This window comes from Gavia stellata, chromosome Z, assembly GCF_030936135.1.
Source record: "Gavia stellata isolate bGavSte3 chromosome Z, bGavSte3.hap2, whole genome shotgun sequence".
Lineage (NCBI taxonomy): Eukaryota > Metazoa > Chordata > Aves > Gaviiformes > Gaviidae > Gavia > Gavia stellata.
The window spans coordinates 57367066-57388918 of record NC_082637.1 but is presented as its reverse complement, the minus strand read 5'-3'; the positions used below and the strand labels follow the sequence as shown (position 1 = coordinate 57388918).

The window sequence follows — 21853 nt, the reverse complement described above, 5'->3', positions numbered from 1 at the left end:
TTCTTTCAATTTTTTGTTGTTGTTGTTGAATTAAAATTGTATCACGTGTATTTCAAAATCCTCTATTTACACCTTCTCATCCGTGGCTTCTTCATAGCACGGATATGCCTCTGATAGAGGCTGATATGCCTCTTACCTTCAGGTTTCTTCAACAGCAATTATATCATCATTAACTATGAAGCTCTTGTAGTATTATTAACTTAAATCTGGCATTGCATTTGAAAGAAATTCAGGAACTACAGATCAATATATAAACAAATATCAGATTTGTATAATTCAAATAATATTGTGTTTTCCTGTATTATTGTAGTCTATATACAATGGTAATATTTTCCATTGTGCTTGATGCATTCACAGACTTTTTATTTTCTCACTAGAAGGACCTAAAGGAAGTCTTTTCCAACAAGAATAAATCTAGGTCCTTTAAAGTATACAGAGGTTTTTAGTAGTGTTGATGCTCATTCTTTGAGAAAACTGTTTGGAAAAAAAAAGCCACAATACAAGAACAGCCATACAAAACAAGAACAAACTCAAACAAACAATTCCACAAATCCCAATCCTGGAAAACTTTTGAATGACTTTATTTCCGTGTATTCTTCATATACGTCTGTTAAATGTTTTTTATAAATACCTTTACTTGATTTTCTGTGTTTCTTGACTATTAACACGAAAAAGGGCATCCAGCAAACAAATGACTGATTCCCTCCGTAGTCATTGTTACTTTATTTCACCCTGCTTAAGAAGTGACAATTTCTTTTTATCTGCAATTAATGTGTCAGAGATGTGCTTAATTCCATATTTCATATTCATATTTTCAGCCCCCTGAAAGCTCTTTATGAACAACTTAGCAGAATTGTTTAATTCCTTCTACTGACAATCATTAATGTAAATCCTTCTTAATTATAAATCAGATTACATTAATTGTAAGTCACATGGGCTTTTTTGTTTTGTTTTGTTTTGTTTTTTTTTCTTTCTGGATGTGGGCTGTTTAATTATGTATTATACTACTACCTCAAATTCTCTTCCATGGAACTAGCTTTCTTAGGTCTGAGACTTGCTCAATATCCTTAAATTTTCTAAAAGTACGTGGCCCAATGATTGAGTTTTTTACTGTCTTATATTTGTCATCCATCAGTGCTAGACACATGTATTGTATAAGTGAAATATTTCAATTTCTGGCTTTCTAGTGGTAAGAAATGTGAGATTTGTATATAATATTTTATGCTACATTTTTAGGTGTTAGATTTTTTGATGGAATGCTTTAAAAAAATTTAATTATCCATGTGCTGTTGATCACTGTGGAAGCCTGCCTTTGTTACCTTTCTTACCTGAAGAAAAAAATATTGTTAAGTTTGCAATTAATAGTTTCTTATTAGTTGAGACAGTCAGGTTTGTCTTCTCCCAATTATTCGATGTGTCAAGCAGTATGGTTTAATATTTAGATGTTAGGTGTTACAATTCAGTTTGTTTTAAAGGTGGATTGAAAACTATGTTAAAGTACGAGTGAATTGCTCTTGTTCATTCTGAATCATCTTTGTGTTTTGAAATGTGTGTGTATGTGTAGTGATACAGACATGTATGTACTGGGTCTTTATGCAGATTCTAGGGCAACAGATTAATGACTTCACCCTCCCTGATGTTAACCTGATCGCAGAGCATGCTGATGCTGCCGAGCTTGGGAGAATGCTTCAGCTTATTTTGGGATGTGCTGTGAATTGTGAACAGAAGCAAGGTAACATGAAAGCATATTTTCTCCCAAGTAGTGAATGAAAATCCAGCTTGTTGTGTAACTACTTATGGGCAAAATTCTATTTCTCAGGTTAATGTTAGAGACAAATGTGTTTTTTTTTCCAGTGATGACAGTATTTTGTCTTACGGGTAATAACTGTTGTTTTGTTACAAGCTTCACTAGTTTAGGAGTCTCAAACTGTGGAACTAATTTTGCTTCCAACATATATGTTTTCAATTTTTGTTTGCTGAGCTGAAAAGGCACTCTACAAAAAGCCATTTATGAGGTAGATTGGGGTAGTTAGGAATCAAAACATGCGATTGTTGCACTATTCAGTGTGACTCTTGGTTTTAGGAATGCATTCTAGTCAGCATTGTGCTACATGGCTGACACTCATCAGTATGACTGGGGGTTGGTCTGAAGATATGTCTGATGTGATTTGGGATACTGTAGTTTCTGAGACTTTTGCATGGGGTTGGCAAATAGGAAAAAGTAATGTCGGCAACCATACCCTTCTGGGCAGCAGCTGAAGACCAAGCATGATACCTTAAGGACATCCAAAATGTCACTTGAGGCATGTGTTAGGTGATTGAATCCCACTTCAGCAGTCACTGAAAGAGACTTCTGCCTCTCCTGACTCCCATGGCACAGTCTATCTGACCTGCACAGGTAAAATAGGGACCCATTCATTTTTCCTGCAGGTGCCACAGAGGATGTGATGAACAACGGAGACACGTGTTGAAGCGTCCCAAATGTCATGCTCTAAACTTGCCTTGGGCTCAGGGTGTCTTATTGTTACCCAATTACCTTAAATTACACTTAATTCAAGCCAGGTTAAGGTAACAAGCAACTACAAACATTTATTCTTAACACTTAAAACAGGAAGCATAGGAACATGTTTATAAAATAGACATGGGTAAATAAAACTATATTTACTGTATTTACATTACAGTTGCATCAAAGATCTGTCTCTTCCTGATTTAACTCATTTTGGTTCCCTCTCTGAAAAAATGGCAGCCAGGGTTTCAAATCTATTGTCTTCCTCTTGCAAGGTGCACCTTAACTTTTATAGCTAGTTTCCCCTTTCCAATTTTCTCAGGTGTCTAAAACACTTTAATTTCTCCTTCTGAAATTACTTTCATTCTTCCCTTAATCAGGAGACAGTCTGGCTATGCTATTAATTAAAATAGAGGTAATTTTATTCCATAAGTGTATAAATAACTCCGTTTTATTAGGCCTCCTGTCCTCTCTGTTTTATGTAAAATTATCTTCCTTCCTTTTGGTAACTATTTGGCATCCTCAAGTGGGAAGTATATCTTATTCCTGTGTTTCTCTTACTCTTCCAGTCTGGACATTAAAAACGTACATGTTTGAAATACTGGAACAGTCTGGTTTTATGTACTTTGGGTGAGACTTGGCATGACCTAATTAGTCACTTTAAGGTGACTGATTCCCAGCATCTTCCTCTTGGGCAAATCAGTAAAAGAACAGGTCACATGTAAACATGATCATATCTGACTGGAAACCATGTGATACTGGGCAAGTCATAAACTCTTTGACTTGGGCTAAATGTCAGAATTTGTCCTTCTAACCACTGTATCATCTTACAAGGTACCTGTAGTGTAGCTCACATATACACATAGGTGAGGAATGAAAAAGTGAGTGGAGCGAACTTATTTGTGATACAGCACAGAAGTAAGAACAGAAACCAAAAACCGATATGAAAATGCCTTGAAATGAGGATGCTGTAGGAAGACAGGACATTATTGTTAAACTTATGGAAAAGGACAACCCACACGTGGATCGTGTACTTGTGTAGCCTGAATAGTTTGGGAACAAAGTGAGAAAAGACGTATAAGTAGTTATTTCAGAAGTGTGAGATGCCAGAAGGAAGAAAATGGATGACACTCATGTACTCTTTTTCATTGTTGCAGAGTTCCAGTGAGCCTGAATTTATGTCTGAACAGACTTCTGATAAAGTCTTATTGAATTTGTTGGGGTGGGACTTGACTGGTGATGATACATCTCAGTGTCATCTGTGGCACCTAGTAATTTTGCAGGAAAGATGCAGCTTCTGACCTCATGTTCTGTGTGACTTGAGTTTCATCAGTAACATTTCAGAATGCTCTTATTTTCAGAGTACATCCAGACCATAATGATGATGGAAGAATCAGTTCAACATGTTGTCATGACAGCCATTCAAGAGGTATGCTGGGATGCCCACAGTGTGTAAAAGTTCACCATTTCAGTATTTTACAAAAGTATGCTTTTTCCCACTTTGGAAAAACTTAGTTGGAAGTAAAGAAAATAAGGGGCATAGATTTTGTTATTTTACATTGAAAAATATCTTTTTTTTCCTTAGAAAAACAAATCAGTAAAGCTTGCTTTATGTCCAGGAACTCTAGTTGAATGTCCCACTTTTCTTTAAATCTAGAAGTTTGAAACTTCTAGATATTTTTGATACTGGGTTCCCTTTCCTTTATCTTTCCCACCCTGTGGCTCCTGAAGTGTACTAGATTGCTTTTATATGAGTAATCAAACACTGTAGAATTTCTTCAAAATTTGTACCTTGAAATTGCAAAACTCATGAACTGTTAATTTTTTTTTTTTTTTACTGGACAAGTGAAAAGAAAGAGAAATGGATAGCAGAGTATTTTGTCAGCTGTAGTGTTATGAATAGGCTAATGAAGGTATTTGTGCTAATATGTTTTTACAAGTTAGTAAGTATACTGCAGTGTGTTTTGTAAAAGTGCTGTTCAGCAGTAAATTAAAACCACAGTGAAAGTTAAACCACAGTGTTAGTGACCACTATAGCCATGAAGCCCCCATGTGACTTCTTAGGACCCCGAAGTGCCTGTAAGTGGACTGCCTATCAGTCTTCATACATACAGGTTTACTGGAGGGCAGGCCACTAAGGAAAGCAGGAAATTGCGGATAATCCCATTTCTTCTGAACCTGAACAAGAGAAACTAAATCCCACATTGAGCTCTAGAGCAATTTCACTTTTCTGCAATGTCTGAATAGAGGAGATGTCAGTGAGCCTACAGAGACACCGTCCTCTATTATCACTGTGACAGATGGCTGTATCCATGCAGTCATACATCCTGTTGTCTGTGTGTGCTATCTGTAACATTGCAGAGAGGGCTTTTGAAATGAGCATTGAAAGAATCCTTATGCTAAATCATCTTCCCATCAGTGCTGCCAAGCACCAGTTTGCCTGAGTTTTGGGATATTTTACTTTTGCATTCTTTTTGACTGTAATACCATGTTTTGGTGGATTTTTCTAATGTCCTCCTTTATTAAACCCAACTTTCAGCATTACTTTATTCTGCACTGTCTTAAAATAGAAAACCTTCTCTTATCCTCCCTCCTTCTGTTGAAAATCTCCTGTTTGATTTTTGTAAAAATATCCTTCGTTTGATAAAATAGCCATCTCTGAAGCAGCTCACAATTTTTGGCATTTGATGAGTAGGCATTGAACATGTATAGTGTTTGTGCCCTTTCTTAGAGATGGTGTGTAAAAGTGGGTCTGTTCTTCTGGAACAGATTTTTAAAACTCAGTGAATCAAAAAGCTTACTATTCAGGTGCTGATGCAGTTCTCAGTGATTTTAATGCCACCTTCCAAGCTGCTTAGAAATCCAAGGTGTTCAGAACCAAGTGAGGAGGATCTCTGGCACTTAATGAGGAGGTCAGAAAGTGTCTCAAAAACTTCGAGACACTTTTAGAGCAGGACCTCCCTCCATTATTTTTCAATGGTCTTGGGAGTCTGGAAAGGTCCCAGTCAACTGGAAGGTGGCAAAGGTTGTCCCAATTTTCAAGAAGAGAAAGAAGGAAGACCCTGATAATTACAGGCCTGTCTCATTTCATTGCCTGGCAAAATTAAGGAGAAGGTTATTCTGGGAGTCACTGAAGCTTGAGAGACAATGCAGTCATTGGTCATAGCCAGCATGGGTTCATGAGAGGAAAGTCCTGCTTTACAAACATAATTTCCTTTTGTGAAAAGGTTGCACATCTAGTTGACCAAGGGAAGCCAGTAGATGTGGTTTTTTTTGGATCTTAGCAAAGCTTTTGATGCTGTCTCTCACAGTATCCTTCTGGACAAAATGTCCAACATACAGCTAGACAAGTCCATAATACATTGGGTGAGCAATTTACCGACAAGTTGGACTCAAACAGTAGTAAATGGGGTTACATCAGGCTGGCGGCCAGTCACCAGTGGTGTTCTCCAGGGGTCAATTTTATGGCCAGTGCTCTTATAAATTACCTGTATGTAGGAATTGAATGTACATTAAGTAAGTTTGCCGATGATACTAAACTAGGAGGAGCTGTGGACTACCTTCTCTGTAGAGTGGCCTTACAGAGAGAACTGGATAGACTAGACAGCTGGGCAATCACCAAGAATATGAAATTTAACAAGAGCAAGTGCTGGATTCTCCATCTGGTGTGGGGTAGTCCTGGTTATATGTACAAATTGGGGGATGAGAGGCTGGAGAGCAGTCCTGCAGAAAGAGTTCTGAGGGTTTGGGTTGATGGCAAGTTGAATATGACACAACAGTGTGCCTTGGCAGCCAAAAGGGTCAACCATGTCCTGGGATGCATCAAGTACAGCATAGCTAGGTGGTTGAGGGAGGTGATTGGCCCACTCTACACTGCACTGGTGCAGCCCCCACCTCGAATACTGTGTGCAGTTCTGGGCACCTCAATATGAGAAGGACATCAAAGTATTAGAGTGTTGTCTGGAGGAGAGTGACCAAGATAGAGGAAGGTGTTGAGGGCAAGACTTATGAGGTCACTTGGTTTGTTCAGCCTGGAGAAGAGAAGGCTGAGGGGTGCCCTCATCACAGTCTACAACTTCCTCAAGGAGGGCAGCAGAGGGGGAGGTGCTGATCTCCTCTCTCTGGTGACCAGTGAGGAAATGGAATGAAGCTGCACCAGGGGAAGTTCAGATTGGACGTTAGGAAAAGGCTCTTCACTGAAGAGGGTGATGGGTCACTGGAACAGGGTCCCCAGGGAAGTGGTCATGGCACCAAGCCTGTCAGAATTCAAGGAGCATCTGGACAAAGGAGCAGGGAGTTGCACTTGATGATCCTTATGGGTCCTTTCCAACTTCTGAGATATCGTGTGATTCTACAAGAGTTTAAATCCAGACAGTCTTTTCAGAGCTGTCTGTGTCTTTGGAATGGGGAAACTTCACTGGATTTAAGGAGATTTTTCTGTTTCTTGGACTGACAGCGGCTCTCAGAATCCAGGTGACTTGGACTAAGCAATATGTGGGAGACACCAAAATAAAGTGCCTAGGAACGTAGCTATATATGAATATTTGAAAAGTTGATACGCCACCTAATCCAAACATTTCAAAGCATTTCACATGCAGGTATTCTTTCTTCAAAATCAGGTGTGTAAAAAGACCCCTCTAAGCTTTATTGATGTATTATGTAATTCATTTTTCTGTTTCAGCAAAGCACATATAAATGTTTTCTGATACTACTTTTGGTTTTCATAAATCATCTTACTCATAAAATTTTTTTGAGGCACAGTAGAACAAGCCTCTGCCCTGTTTTCTCTTTTTTTTGCATGAAGAAGGTGATTTTTTAAATGGGAGAATGAGCATCTTATGTTTTAAATTTTATTTACTTATTTCAATTTTTTTAATAACTTGTGACTCTTCAGCATTTCCTTTCTTCAGTTATTTAAATGTTTAAAATAAAATATTAGTAATAAAATATGCCTCATGCTCCATAAAGGTTTTATAAATTGAACAATGCTCTTCTGTTATTTTTTCAGTGCAGTCAAATTGATCTGGTTTGTTGCCACCACCTAGATTCTTGGATTCTAATCTGCACATGTGCATTTCTAAACGCAATCTGTGCACAAGATAGAGGAAGAGCAAGAATGATATAGCTATCAAAAATATTGCAAAAATACTACATATAATTATAAATTATGTATTCTATATTATGTAATATATACTATGTTTATATTATTATAATTTATTTTTACTTGCAATTAATATATTGCTATGTATAATGTAGCATAATTTTAATTTAATAATTTGCAGATGGTTTTTTTAAGGCCAAAAATCTTACAGATTTAAGGCCAAAATCCTTACAGAAATTACCTTAGCCTTTATGTATTTCCCCATCCCATCCTGTCATTTTCCCAACTCTTTCTTTGAGCAGCCAAGTTCATTATTGATGAAAGTGGTAGCTGGGGAAATTGTTTGCCTGTGCTGTTTAGAACATCTCTAAAGTTGATCACTTAGCAGGTGTCTGTGCAGGTCAAGTTGAGAGTCAGAACAGGCTCTTAACACAGAAGTACTAGAATTAGTGTCAAAACTTAACCTGGGATGCATAGCAAAAGGTCCCTCCTGTCTGGATTAATACCAACTGTGTTAATTCCACAAAGTAGAAACTTTTTGGTTTTGTGTTTTTATTCCTCCCACTGTATTTTGTCCTGACTATTTAAAGGTTTGTCTTGTCTGAAGTAAAAGTGGCTTTTGAATAGCTAGGAAATGATAGAAAAATACTTCCTTGGGGCTGTCAGCAGTACTGGAGGAAGAAGAAAGTCCAGCTGCATTAAAGGATACACACTGTGTCATACATAGCCTTGACTCTTAAAAAGCAAACAAACAAAAAGATGTTTTAAAAAAGAAAAACAGCCTTCTGAATACAGAAGCTGGATTTTGACATTGTTTCATGGGCACTTAATTGAGCTTCTACAAGGTTAGCAACTGTAGAAGAAGTGTTTCAGATAAAGCAAATGTTTTGAACTTTTAACATCATCAACTAAACGGTGCAGCTGCATTTGCAAAATGATGCAAATCATGTGTAGGGGGGAAAAAAGCATTCATAATTCAGGTTATTCATGCATACAGATTTTGTGATAGTTCTACCCCTTCCCTAATCTTTTTGTATCCATGACAACACAACTTGTTCACATTTCACAAGCAAAGCAGTTAAAAAGTGGAGGTTTTAATAATATAAAATTAGCAGATCTACAAGTATTTTGTAAGACATCCTACCAAAGTTATGAGCATGAAAATGTATAGATGTAAAGGATTAACAGGGAATGATAACTGCTTCCCATAAAACCAGGCAAAGAATTATAAAAATTGTCATGTTGTCCAGGTTATCGTACCATTTAAAATCCACACTGACTTCTTCACCACAGGATAAGCTCTTCTGATTTTAAATGACATTTTGATTATTTGAACAAATACTTGTGCTACTTCAAGTCTTCATCTAAATATGCAAACTAGACCAGAAAAGGAGCAAGGAAGTAAATGCTAGCTGCTTGCTTTTTCACTGTGGGAAGCTCTTAAGCAGACTTTTCCTTCTACTATAGAGCCATAATGCAATTGCTTGATTTTGCAGGCACTTTTTTGATTTCACTTTTTATAATCAATTCACTTGTAAAATCTCTGCACATCATCATCCGTTAAAGGTATGTGTCAAAATAGATGATAATACTGTATTTAAGCTAAGTTGTGAGTTTGGAGCTGAAAGCCAGTTCCAGTGCTGCAAAATTGTGAAGGTAGACCTTTATGCCCACCTGTAGTTTGCTCCTGAAGAAAAGAAGACTTGTAGCTGTGGAGGGAGAATGAGAAGGCCACTTCCTTCTGCTTTTCATTCTCTTGAATCAGCCAAGTGAAATACAAATGAGATAAACTTTGCCAGTCTAAACTCAAAATTATTGGCATTGACCCGTATCTCTCAAGACTGTATGTTCTAATATCACACTTGTAGGTTGCATGTGAAGCACTGAAACTACAGCTATGTTTGAGGAATTTGTCTGAATGTGAGCTTGTAAGTAAAGGAGATATATAGCAGAACACCTTAAGGAAATTTGCTTTAAAAATTAATAACCACCTACTAGTATAATCAGATTAGTAATAAATAATCCAGAAAGAGCTAATATGCCATCAAGCAGGTAACTGATGAAATGAGCATTTCGGAGCTCTGAACTTCAGTAGGATAAGAGAATGCTGATTGACAAGAAACAAGGTGAAGAATAGGGGAAACTAGGCAAGCCTGTTACCTTATATTTTTTATGTGGATTGAAGGTATAGTGTGTGTTTTGAGTTGACATACATACCTGTAGGGAATCCTAAAGCACAGCATTCAGTAAAACTTTTATTGAATTTTTCAGGAAATCTTATTAAAGAGAGAGAAGTTTGGACAGGTGGGTGGAGTTGTAGCCTATTAACTGTGCTGTTTATGGTAAAGTGTTTGCTACTAAGCGGGGAGAAACTAAGTGGAGGCAATCCAGAAGCAGAGCACAGTCAAGACATTTGCTTACATATACCATTGTCCTCTCCAATGTGTGTGGAGATGTGTAGGGAAAAGGTAGAGGCACTCCTTCACCCCGATAAATCTCCCTTTCACCCCACTTCTTAACTTCAGTTTATTGTTAACTGATGATCAGAAGTTGGATTCCTGGATTATTTGTGAGTAATCTGGCAATCTCATTCCTGTTCCTTGTCTGGTCATGCTACCGGACACAGCACAATCCTTTAGCTTTCTTCTTTAGCATCCCCACCATATCACAGGCCATAATATTGCAAGCTGCTTCTTGTTGCATTGAGTCAGTCATCTGTACATGTGTCTGTGGCTCTTGCCCTCAGTGCCTCATGCACACTTCCCATGAATTCCCTGATGCACCCCGTGGAGTTAAATTTACAAATTCAGTGTAACATTCATGCTACATACACATACCGTGCCTAATCCTTCTGCAGCTCATGGCCTTTTTTCTGGGCATTTCTGCTAAGGGTTCTCAAGGATAGGAAGTTTTGGGAGAGATGGCAAAACCCATTGAAGAAGATTATATTATTGGCCTTGGTCTGCTTCCTTTATGGGTAATCCTCAGAAAGCAGCAGCACCACAGTGGCCTCTAGTGGGTTCTGCAGCCTCTTGTATTCATCCTACAGTAAGTCTTGGGCAGGCCTATTAAGCTGGGTTTCTGAAGAGGAAGTTGTGCTAGGGCCAGAAAGGGGTGGTGGCTGTTAGGGACATACTGTTGTACACCCTTGAAGGCTGCATGCAGCTGGGGACCTGCCAGTTGGATAGTAGTGGCTTAACAGGTGGAACTTACTTCCTACTTAGTTTCTGAAGTGTGTTTGTGAACAATGTTGTGGGATATAGAATCGGGAGAAGAGTTCGGTATTTGGTTAATATGGATATCCCTGTTAGTCATCTGGAAAAGCACTTAAACAGTAGCTAGTGAAATCGAGTAATTGAAACATGTATAAACATCACAGAACAGTGAGGGACTGGAAATTCTTGTTTTGGATGGCAAAACGATAATCAGTTTAGAAGACAAGTCCCTAAATTAAGTACAAGTTTGTAACACCACTATATGTGATAATGAAAAAGACACATGACTTCATTTTCCATGGGACAGCTCTGAGACTAGGGACTTTCTAATTACTGTTACAGAGAATCTGAGCTTCATGGAATGATTCATTTCGGACTACTTTTGTCGTTGTAAAGATGTAGACAAAATGGAAGGAATTCAGCAGTTAGCAACAAATATGGTCAAGGTCTGAGGAGGACTGTTCAGGACAGATAGATGAATGCAGAATGTGGTACATGACTAAATCTCAGTTAAGGAGATGGGGAAAGGGAGAGAAACGTAAATGTATAAATAGTTAAATAATGTAGATGTCAAACATTTTCTCTTGTATGCAGTGGTATGAAGAGAAAGAATGGAGAAAAAATGAAAGCTCTTGTGCTGTGTTTCTCAGGAACTTTGCCAATGAAAAGTAATGCAAAAGCACTGATTTCTGGAAGGAATAAAGGAAGCCCTGTCTCTGGAGACAGTAACCAGGCTGGACAGGAGGCCTTAGGAAAGAAATCTTGCCCTGATTTTGTTTAGGATGGGACCTTTTTGATTGTAACTTCTATGAATCGTATCATTGGAAAACTCGTAAAACATTTTGTGTTTGGACAGGATGACAGAAACCATCAGTGTGGTTCTGTAATGCTGCCTTTTGAGTTGGTTACAACATATTTCTTATTTGGAGGAATGTTCCTTTTTTGTGTCTTAAAACTTGCAGTAATAACTTTACCTTAATATGTTTGCTGGAGGGGTGGGAGGAGGTCTTTGGGTTACAAATTCTGTTACATTTGATTTCAGTTTTAACTACCTGTGTAGCTGATCTTTCTTACCAGCTTTTTATCTTTTAGTAAGCACATCAATTAATTTAGAGTGCTTGTTTTTTTCTTTTCTTTTTTTTTTTTTTTTTAAGTCATGGCTAAAAGTGATATTTTCTAAACTAAAACCACTACCTGCCATTCCTGCACTAAAATAGGTTAGTATACAAGGAAATGTAATACTCATTTCAGGAATACTCTCTGTAGACTTTCTTTTTTAAATTTGCAAATTACAGACAACTCCAGAGCAGGAATTTTGATCATCTTTGTTTTGCACAAGTAGCTGAGATAGATATGTCCCCAACTTCAGTTAAATAAAGTAATAAATTGATGTGAACTTCCAGGTGATCAAAAAATTAAAACCACTGGCACAGAACAATTAAAGGCAGGTCTGGCATGATAGCTACCATCATTCCAATGCCACTTCAGTAAAATGCTTTGCAGAGTGTACTGTAGGTTTCTTCATAGAATGTGCGTTTTCAGAAGAAAAATAGATGACGTTAAGATTTCTTTTATAGTTTTAAATATTACAAATTCTGAAGATTTCTTTCTGTAACTGTTTCTGAATATGTCTTATATAAAAATGAAGTTAAAAAGTTTTGAATGAAGTCAGACTGAAGCTCCCAAAAGTTAAAATCAGTATGGTATTTCATTGAAGCTTAGCTTTTATATTAAAAGTAAATCCTTGCTTTTTCTAATCCAGTGTAATCTAATTGCAGTTGATGAGTAAAGAGTCTCCAGTCTCTGTTGGAAATGATGCTTACGTTGACCTTGATCGGCAGGTATCTAAGACTAGATGTTTCTTTTCCTTCAATCATAGCACATCACTGGCCAGTCATTTTGCTTTGTTAAGAAGTCTGTCTTTTTTTCTTTAATCATGAAAGGGTTTTGTGGAAAATTCGAACTGCAGACCACTGCAAATCTTCGGTTATTGAGAAAAAAGGATAAAAAATGTGTAGTATTTGAATAAAACTTTTTTGGCCAGTTCCTACTTCCAAAGTCAGTTTAAGAAAACCCCATAGATGTGGCTCAAAAATCCTTAAAGCAGCCTGGGAACTGTTACAGTATGTAAGAGAAGTTTTCAAAGAGAATCCTTCCCTGTCTGATGTATTTAAAGAGTATGCAACACTAATTGTTTTTTTACTAGCTTAACCTCATGCTAACACTGTCCTACTTCCTCATTTTTTTTCTAATTGAGAAGAAGTATAATACAGTGGTGTTCCCAGTGTTCCTCTGTCATGCTTTCTCTGCAGAAGTATGTAAATTCTGACAGATGGAATTAATTTTTGTATGTCAACAGGCCCTTGAGAAATAAACTTGAAAATATAAGATACGATGATGCTGTTTGAGAAAGCCCATCCAAAATTCATCATATATAATAATACATATCTCTATATAAAATAATATGCATGCATCTGTTTTATCAGGCCAATTTTATTGTAGCTATGTTTTTCTATGTTTTCTAACTACATTCATATGCAAACTTGCAAGATACATAACTTCGAACATAAAGCCTTTGAAGGGAAGTATCTCTGCTTACAAGATTCTGTACCCTTTTTCAGAAGGGTAGGCTTCTCCATCACCATGTTAGTTGTATTCTTGTTCGTGCAGTAAGAGTAGCTTCCAGTCACTAGAGAGATTTTACCCCAGTTGTCCGTTCCCTGTATTCCACTTTCCAGTCCTTTCTGTAGTTGAAAAGTAGATTGAAATTATGCATTCTTTGCATTCATAAAGAAAAGTGGTATTGACAATTTTTTCAGTGTACAGAGTTGAGGAGTTCTTCAGACCCAAGTTCTTAAGGATTTTTTGACTCAATTTGTCGAACAGATGTGATTAATTCTAATGTATTTTTGTGAGACCAAATATTATTTTTAGGTATGTTTACTTTTTACTGTCACACAAACTAAACAGTAATCATATCTGCTTTTTTGTTTCTTTGTAAGAGCAGAAATGCCTCAGTTTTCAAAAAATTTAATGTATTATCTAAATGCAAAAATAATTTTACAGTCATGTAATTCAGAATATTTTTAGACACCTCACAGAGAGTGATGGAACTATAAATGTTTGTTGTTTATGGTAGCTGAAGAAAACTACAGAAGAATTAAATGAAGCGCTAGCAACAAAAGAAGAAATTGCCCAGAGATGTCATGAGTTAGATATGCAGGTAGGTTTGCTATATTGTACATATTAATTTTGAAGTGTGAAAGAGATGTGTTAATTTTTAGGCAGCTGAAAACAGGAAGTATAGTGTGGAAACATGATTTTTTATAAAGGAAGATTAAAATTGCACAGTAATTATTTTGCTTTAGTTGTGCTAGCAGAGTGAATTTCATTGTTTTCTTATCTTGATGCAATGGTGCCAGTATTAAGATAATTCATACTAAAAAAACTTTTTTTCATTCAGGTAGGAAGGGGTTGAGCTGACTGGCTCAACTCTTGCATTAGAGAATTAATAGAGGTTATGCTGCTGTAACATTTTCAGTTAAGAGTAAAATCCCAATCAGAAGTTACTGTAGTCTATCAGCTGTGCACGGATTTAGACTAAGCCTTATCTTAAATCAAGTGTACCTGATCCAGAAGACGTGAGGAGTGTAAAGTGGGAGCCCTGAAAGGCGTTGCCATTGCAACCCTACTTTGGAGAATAATTCAGGCTTTTGCCAAGCAGTTCAGTAACTGTTAGAATTAACGAAGCTGATTTGTGTGTCATGGTTGATTTTGGTGTATTTGATGATTCAAGCTCTTATTGGAGCATTTCTGTCTGTTGAGATGTTCACATTCCCTCTTTTTCCATCCTGCCCCTGCATGTTAATTCTATACTGTTTAATAATATGTGAACCCATGCTTCAGCTGTTGCAGGACTTTGGGTTCTGCAGGGCACTGCTGCCTGTTTTCACAATATTGGTGGAAACTTAGTCATCTTTGGGAGTGTGTTCCTGCTTCAGGTCTGCTTACAATTGGCCGCTGAATTAAAAAAAAAATCTAGGAAAGGCACAGCCATCCCTTGGATATCCAGACTTGGATATTCTGTGTGATTGACAGGCATTGTTTCTTTTGGAAGCCAGTTTTAAAAGCTTTACTGTGGAGGGCTAGGTTTATTTGTTTGTTGGGAAAGCATGCAGACTTTATTATAATGAAGTTATCTTCTGTGATATCTAAGACTTTTTCTTTAGATGCTTGTGTTAAGAATAGTTACGTTTTCTGTGTGGTAAATCTGCCCCTAATGTTGCAATATGTTGGTTACATCACGTAGCAGTTGAATAGCTATTAATGGTACACTATATTCTTGTGAAATGTGATTATTGAAGCCTGTGTGTTTCCATTTGTGGGTTGTGTTGATCCTTTATTATGTGCAGGAAAAAAAAACGCTTTCTGTAGCTGGATAGCTCAGTTATTCCAGTTTATGCTTTTATTACAACAGGTTGCAGCCCTGCAGGAGGAAAAGAGCAGCTTGCTTGCCGAGAACCAGATTTTGATGGAACGTTTAAATCAATCGGATTCTATTGAAGATCCCAACAGCCCTGCAGGTCGTAGGCACTTGCAGCTGCAGACACAACTAGAACAACTCCAAGAGGAAACATTCAGGTAGAAAATCTACGCTTAGTTAGATCATTGGTTTGTAGCTGGCAACAGACATGACTTTTATACTTCTGGTTCTGCTGGCAATTATAAATTAGTATAATGGGTGGTATAACCACAGTAGTAAAGTTTTACAGTGATGTATGTGTTATGATTTACCTCTTTACAAGCTCCGGCATAAAAATTGCGTAATTTCTTAATGCTGAAATGCTGTATACATGTCACTCTCTCCACTCTGTGAAGTTATTTCCAATTGTTTATGTGCAATCATTTCACCCATGTTTTTCAAAATCGGTGAGAACGAAAAGTAGCATGCTTTCCTCTATGTAAATTACTCTGATTGTATTTTTAAGGCGTAGGAATTCCTAGCTGCAAATTTTCTATGGACAGTACTACAAGTGGTATTATTACATAGCAAAGTGTGTCCTTCTCTGAGTTTGAATACAAACAGTGTCAGATCTGAAAGATGGAGATTATCCACAAGTGAGCTCTGCTCTTCATTTGCATTTCCTCAACATGTGGAAATACAGTTCCTCTTTAAATATCCTTCCTGGTCCTTTTGACTGTTGCTTTCAGGTTGTGTAAGCTTATTCTGCTCAAGAAAGCTGGCCACTTCACCATCATCTTTTCATTCTTGTTGCTGTACTTTCCCTATCCTTTGTGAGTGAAACGATGGTATTTCTTTACGCTGCCAGTTTTTGTTCTTTTTCTGTCCTCTTCTGGTTGCCCTTTTCTAATTCCTTTGTCAGCTGCCACATAACTTCCGTTTTTTGCCTGCTTTGCCATTTTTCCAATTCCTCTTGCTAAGCCTCTCCCCTGCATGTTCAGACACGCTCTCTCCCTTCAGTTTCTTGAAAAATGTTCAGTGTTTCTCTTTCACAGCAGCTAGTGCATGGTTTTCTTCTTTCTATACATCTACCATGTAAAGGAATAACGTAGTGATGTCTCTCTAACGTCCCCTTTTATCTCTCCTTATTCATCTCTGTGCTGTGGGATGATTCCTACCTTAGTCTATTATCAATTGCTGTTTGAACATGTTTTCTCCCCGTATGCAATATCTGCACTGCCTGTTACTCTAGTTTCAGGTTATGACGGTCTTTCTAAACCCTCTTCATGAGTGAGACTCATCTCCCAATCTCCTTTACCTCCTTCCCCTGCCTTCATAGCATGTGGTTTCTAATGGTGGTATGTGTGTGTTCCTTCTCCAGCTCTACCTGACCAAACAGGACATATGTACAGCTTAACTGATGCCCAGTGTGGTACAACAGTTTTCCTCCCAGTCTTGCCTCTGAATGTCCTTTGACAGTTCCAGTCTATCGTGATCCAAATCTTGTTGTAGATGGTTTCGATGACCTGCTGATTATCTCTTGTCTCTATTCTTGTACATTCTTTATGGACTGCTTGAATTACTGGATAGAATACTTTTTTTTTCATGCCCATACCTCCTTTTCTGGATTGTTTTTATTTTAATTTCAGATCAAAATCACAATAGGACTTCATGTTCCAGGTTGTGTCCCCTTTCATTTGTTCAAAATGCTTTGACAAAGCTGCTCTTAGTTATTCCATTTTGTTCACTGCCAGGTTAATGCAGCTTTGCCTGTGTATGCTGTATGTAAGTAGTCCACTCCAGAAACTTTGATCCGAGTTCTTTAGATGCTAACTCGATAACTAAATATATGACTTAGTTCTTCAGAGGTACTGGGCAGGCACAGGTTCTTTATGAGTAAATAAATAAAGCCACCTTGGTGAGAGCTCTGCAACATTTAGAACACCTGACAATCAGGTCAGTATTGTTGAAGGGGTATAGGAGTTGAACAGCTGAAAAAAAATCTTAGGATAAAGATGTCATGTTCAAACTCTGTACGCCCCAAGGTGAAAAAAGGGGGAAACTTCTGCTTGAGCTTCCATTGTGAAAAATTACTATGACAGAAAAAACTTAGGATTTGTTTTTCTGAGAACATACATTACCTTGTGATCTTCCAGACAGAAAGACTGATACAAAATTGGGAGCATCAAAAAAAGTCAATCTGCTTCTACGTTTTTGAATAAACACATTGGGCTGCTGTTGTCCTTCACTGCACCAGAAGGCCGTTTCATGTGTTTTTATAGAGGATGATGGTGAGGAAGGGTAACTGTGGCTCAAGATGAGAAATTATTTTCTGTTTTACTTCATTTCTACAGATTAGAAGCTGCCAAAGATGACTATCGAATACGCTGTGAAGAACTAGAAAAGGAAATTGCTGAATTAAGACAACAAACAGAAGAGCTTACTACATTGGCAGAGGAGGCTCAGTCTTTAAAAGATGAGATAGATGTACTCAGGTAAATTCTGTTCCATTAACCCTTTTTAAACTATTAACTTTTAATCCATTTAATCAGTGTACTTAGTCTTCATTAGATTTTGTTTAAATAATTTTAATATTATTAAATATTTAATATTATTAAATAATTTTAGTCTTAAATATAAACACTTTCTCAATGCTTCCTCCAGTTAAGTACACAGACCACGATACTATTCTGCTGAAGTAAATTAGTTATTTTATTATGTACCTAATCAATAACTATTAATAAACTTAGCAATCCTACACCGTCTTATGGTCATAACAAGTCACTTCGCTGGTCTCTTGAGTATTCACTACTCATGATCATCATGACTTGGGCATCTGTTCTCATCAGGGAACTAGACCCTTTCTTTTCCTGGGTTTACATTATTCGGACATTGGGTGGTGCTTTTGGTTCATCGTATAAGGCTGATATGAACAATATCTGTTACAGCTCTCTTTGCCACTGGATTTTAGCACCCAAAGTTGTCATGATTTGATGATGCTAGGGGTTTATAGCGTGGGGCAGCCCTTTTTACTATGGAACGAAATCCTTCAGTAGTGGCGTCTTGCTGCCATGGGTTATTCAGAACAGTTATCCACTACCCAGCTGTATCACTCTTTCTAGCAAGTCTAGCAAGGCTTACTTTAATACTGCCTTTTCTAATTCACCAGCAGCTTTCCACCAAAGCTATCTGTCTTTACCTTCTCTGTCATTAATATAAGGAATGAGCCCATCAGGCTGCCCATCAGGCTGCACAGCTCCAGGTTCAAGAAGGCCAAGTGCCGGGTCCTGCTCTTCGGTCAAAACAAACGCATGCAATGCTACAGGCTTGGGGATGAGTGGCTGGAAAGCTGCCCTGCAGAAAAGGACCTGGCAGTGTTGGTCGACAGCCGGCTGAATATGAGCCAGCAGTGTGCCCAGGTGGCCAAGGCGGCCAACAGCATCCTGGCCTGTATCAGAAATAGTGTGGCCAGCAGGACCAGGGAAGGGATAGTCCCCCTGTACTCGACGCTGGTGAGGCCGCACCTCGAATCCTGTGTTCAGTGTTGGGCCCCTCACTACAAGAAGGACATTGAGGTGCTGGAGCGTGTCCAGAGAAGGGCGACGAAGCTGGTGAGGGGTGTGGAGCACAAGTCTGATGAGGAGCGGCTGAGGGAACTGGGGTTGTTCAGCCTGGAGAGGAGGAGGCTGAGGGGTGACCTCATCGCTCTCTCCAATTACCTGAAAGGGGGTTGCAGAGAGGTGGGTGTTGGCCTCTTCTTCCAAGTGACTAGTGACAGGACAAGAGGAAATGGCCTCAAGTTGCGCCAGGGGAGGTTCAGGCTGGATATCAGGAAAAATTTCTTTCCTGAGAGTGGTGAAACACTGGAACAGGCTGCCCAGGGAAGTGGTGGAGTCACCATCTCTGGAGGTGTTCAAGGAGCGTGTGGATGAGGCACTGTGGAACATGGTTTAATGGGCATGGTGGTGTTGGTTGATGGTTGGACTTGATGATCTTACAGGTCTTTTCCAACCTTAGTGATTCTGTGATTCTGTGATAAATTGTCTGTGTGGGCAGCATGGGATCAAAGAGTAGTTCCTTGCCCCAGAGGGAGGCTCTGCACTTCACTGGGGGTTAAGGAGATTTGGCTTGCCCCAATGTCCCATAAATTGACCATCAATTCAATGGATTCTCCAGATTTCGTAGGAAATCAAGTCTGTAAATCAGTTGGTTCTAAAATGAAACTGGGTAATAGTAGCAGGGATGGGAGTGGTTGAGGGTGAGGGCTATTGCTGTCCTGGCAGTGCACCAGGTGCTTCTTTTTTTTTTTTTTTTTTTTAAAAAAACCAAATTAAAGGGCAGAAAATTTTATTCTTTACTCTTGTAAAATGCAGGACTGAGGATTGATTTACAATTAAAAGGAAGTGGGTGGGAGTGAAGGTGCTTTAACTATTATTTTAAGATTGGGAGCACATAAGAATGCTGTATTAGGAAGAGTGATAGTGTCTGAAAGTACATCCATCAGCAGCTCTTTGAGTTTACAGTTATGGGGGGGAAGCAGACAATGTAAAAGTGAAAACATTAGTCATAGGAGCATATGATTGCTTTCTTGTTCTCCCCATGATGTCTCAGAATGTCTTCTGCATTAAGGCAAAATACTGATGAAGCTTCAGAACATTTCATTTCATTAGTTTTCAGAGTACAAATTTGATACAAATCTGTCCCTCCAGGCATTCTTCTGATAAAGTAGCCAAGTTAGAAAGCCAGGTAGAGTCATACAAAAAGAAATTGGAAGACCTGGGTGATTTGCGGCGGCAAGTGAAACTCTTAGAAGAGAAGAATACAGTGTACATGCAAAATACCGTGAGCCTGGAAGAAGAACTAAGGAAGGCCAATGCAGCACGCAGTCAGCTGGAAACGTACAAGAGACAGGTGAGAACAGACATCATCATTGCAACAGTTCACTGTATTGTTCAACAATTTCTCTTCACAACATGGCTAATAGCTTAAAGTAAAAAAGAAATTATGAACAGACAGTTCCTTGTGTTTAGAAGACTTCCCTGTTTTGTAGGTACTACTTTTGTCCTCCTTTCCTGCAACTCTTATCATTATTTCAAATTTGTATTAGGTTGTCAATAAGCAGTATTTCTTACTTTTAAAAAATCAACAGATGTTAAGTGTTTTTCTCAAATTATTCCTAATTCGTATTCAGTAGTGGGGCTTGAATTAGAGCCTCTTCTTTCAGAAAAAGTATCCACTTTTCACTTACAAATTTCCAGCAGTGAGGAACGCACCACAGCTGAGGTAAGTTATTCCTGTGGTTAAGTAACCTCTTTTTTTTAAGTTTCTGCTTTGTCTGATACATCTGAATTTGTCCAGTTGTGAAGAGAGAAGGACGCATATAATCTCTGTTGTTTATATGCACCCAGCAGAGTACAAAATGTGTCGCCAGCACACTCTCTGGAGTGAAAGGCATCTGGTTATCTTCCTGCTTATCAAAGTGCCATGTGATCCTGTTTCTGTAAAGGTGGAAGATGTGCTTAATCTTCTCTCTGCTTCTACACTACATTGACATGACATCATTCTGGGATTCTTGTTACAGGGCCAGACAGTGTGGTTCATTAAAGTAGTAGTGCCTGCTCTGTATTTCTGCCTGATCATAAGCTCAAATGGTCATGGCACAGGGGTCCCTATATGTCAGCTTACAGCAGAATAAAAATACAGAAACAGCCACTAACAACATTGCAAGCCCAGGAGCAATGTGTGTCCCTAAGACTTGATAGATTTTTCCCTGCACCTGGCCATCTTGGTTATTAAGACAACTAGCTTCGGCCTCTGTGGGCTAGTTGCAAATACAGTCCAAGTGGTTCCACCAGAAAAAAAGAACTTGGAGAAGGAAAGTACTGAAATAACAGACAATCAAAGGGAAAATTAAATGTAGAAAGCAATGGCCTTTCACACATGAGTAGTATCATGTTTACTGGCAACAAATATTTCACTCCATTGAACAGCTAAGCATCTGATATAGTTGTGTAACCTTGACATCTGCATCTGATCGTTCTTATTTCACCGACAATAAGGACTTTGGAAGGGACAGTCCCATCATCTGTGCTGCAAAAATACTCCTCCTTTTCTTCATCGTTCCCTGTGTTTTATGGGTAGGATTTCACATCTGAGGAGCTGTTATTTGTACAAAACTGTTCTGCTGGCTGAGACTGGAATAAACCTCATTTGTCTCGTGACAGATGTGAGTTTTCTTCACCTAACCTCAAAATGAACACAGTGTGTTTGCCTTCAGTGTCTAGGCTCCTTTTGAGATCTGCCTGTGAATCATGAGCTGTCACAAAATTGATTTCTGGGAATCATAAATTGTGCTATAAGAATTAAGCCAGGTATAAGGATTCTGATGTTATGTCACTGCTGAGCACTAGTGTGCCCCTGTAGTGCAATGTGTCTTGTTTGGTGTGTGAAGGATCCAACCCCACTCGTGCTGATGCCATCAGAGGAGATATTTGTTTGGCTTAGAAGCTCTGTGCTGTGCTTGATTCAAACTCCTATAGCAATCTGCAAGGAAATCGCATCTTCACCCA

General features: G+C 38.4%; 1 protein-coding gene across 2 annotated transcripts in view; it reads left to right on the top strand.

Annotated features, from left to right (window-relative positions):
• The window catches only part of HOOK3 (hook microtubule tethering protein 3), a 100811-nt gene that overhangs the window by 39582 nt on the left and 39376 nt on the right, over positions 1 to 21853 (top strand). For both annotated transcript variants that reach the window (XM_059834146.1, XM_059834147.1), the window contains 7 exons: positions 1600 to 1732; positions 3868 to 3935; positions 12601 to 12663; positions 13962 to 14045; positions 15300 to 15463; positions 17639 to 17779; positions 19994 to 20195. In XM_059834146.1, the coding sequence (XP_059690129.1) occupies positions 1600 to 1732; positions 3868 to 3935; positions 12601 to 12663; positions 13962 to 14045; positions 15300 to 15463; positions 17639 to 17779; positions 19994 to 20195 (855 nt within the window). The remainder of the gene's footprint in view (positions 1 to 1599; positions 1733 to 3867; positions 3936 to 12600; positions 12664 to 13961; positions 14046 to 15299; positions 15464 to 17638; positions 17780 to 19993; positions 20196 to 21853) is intronic.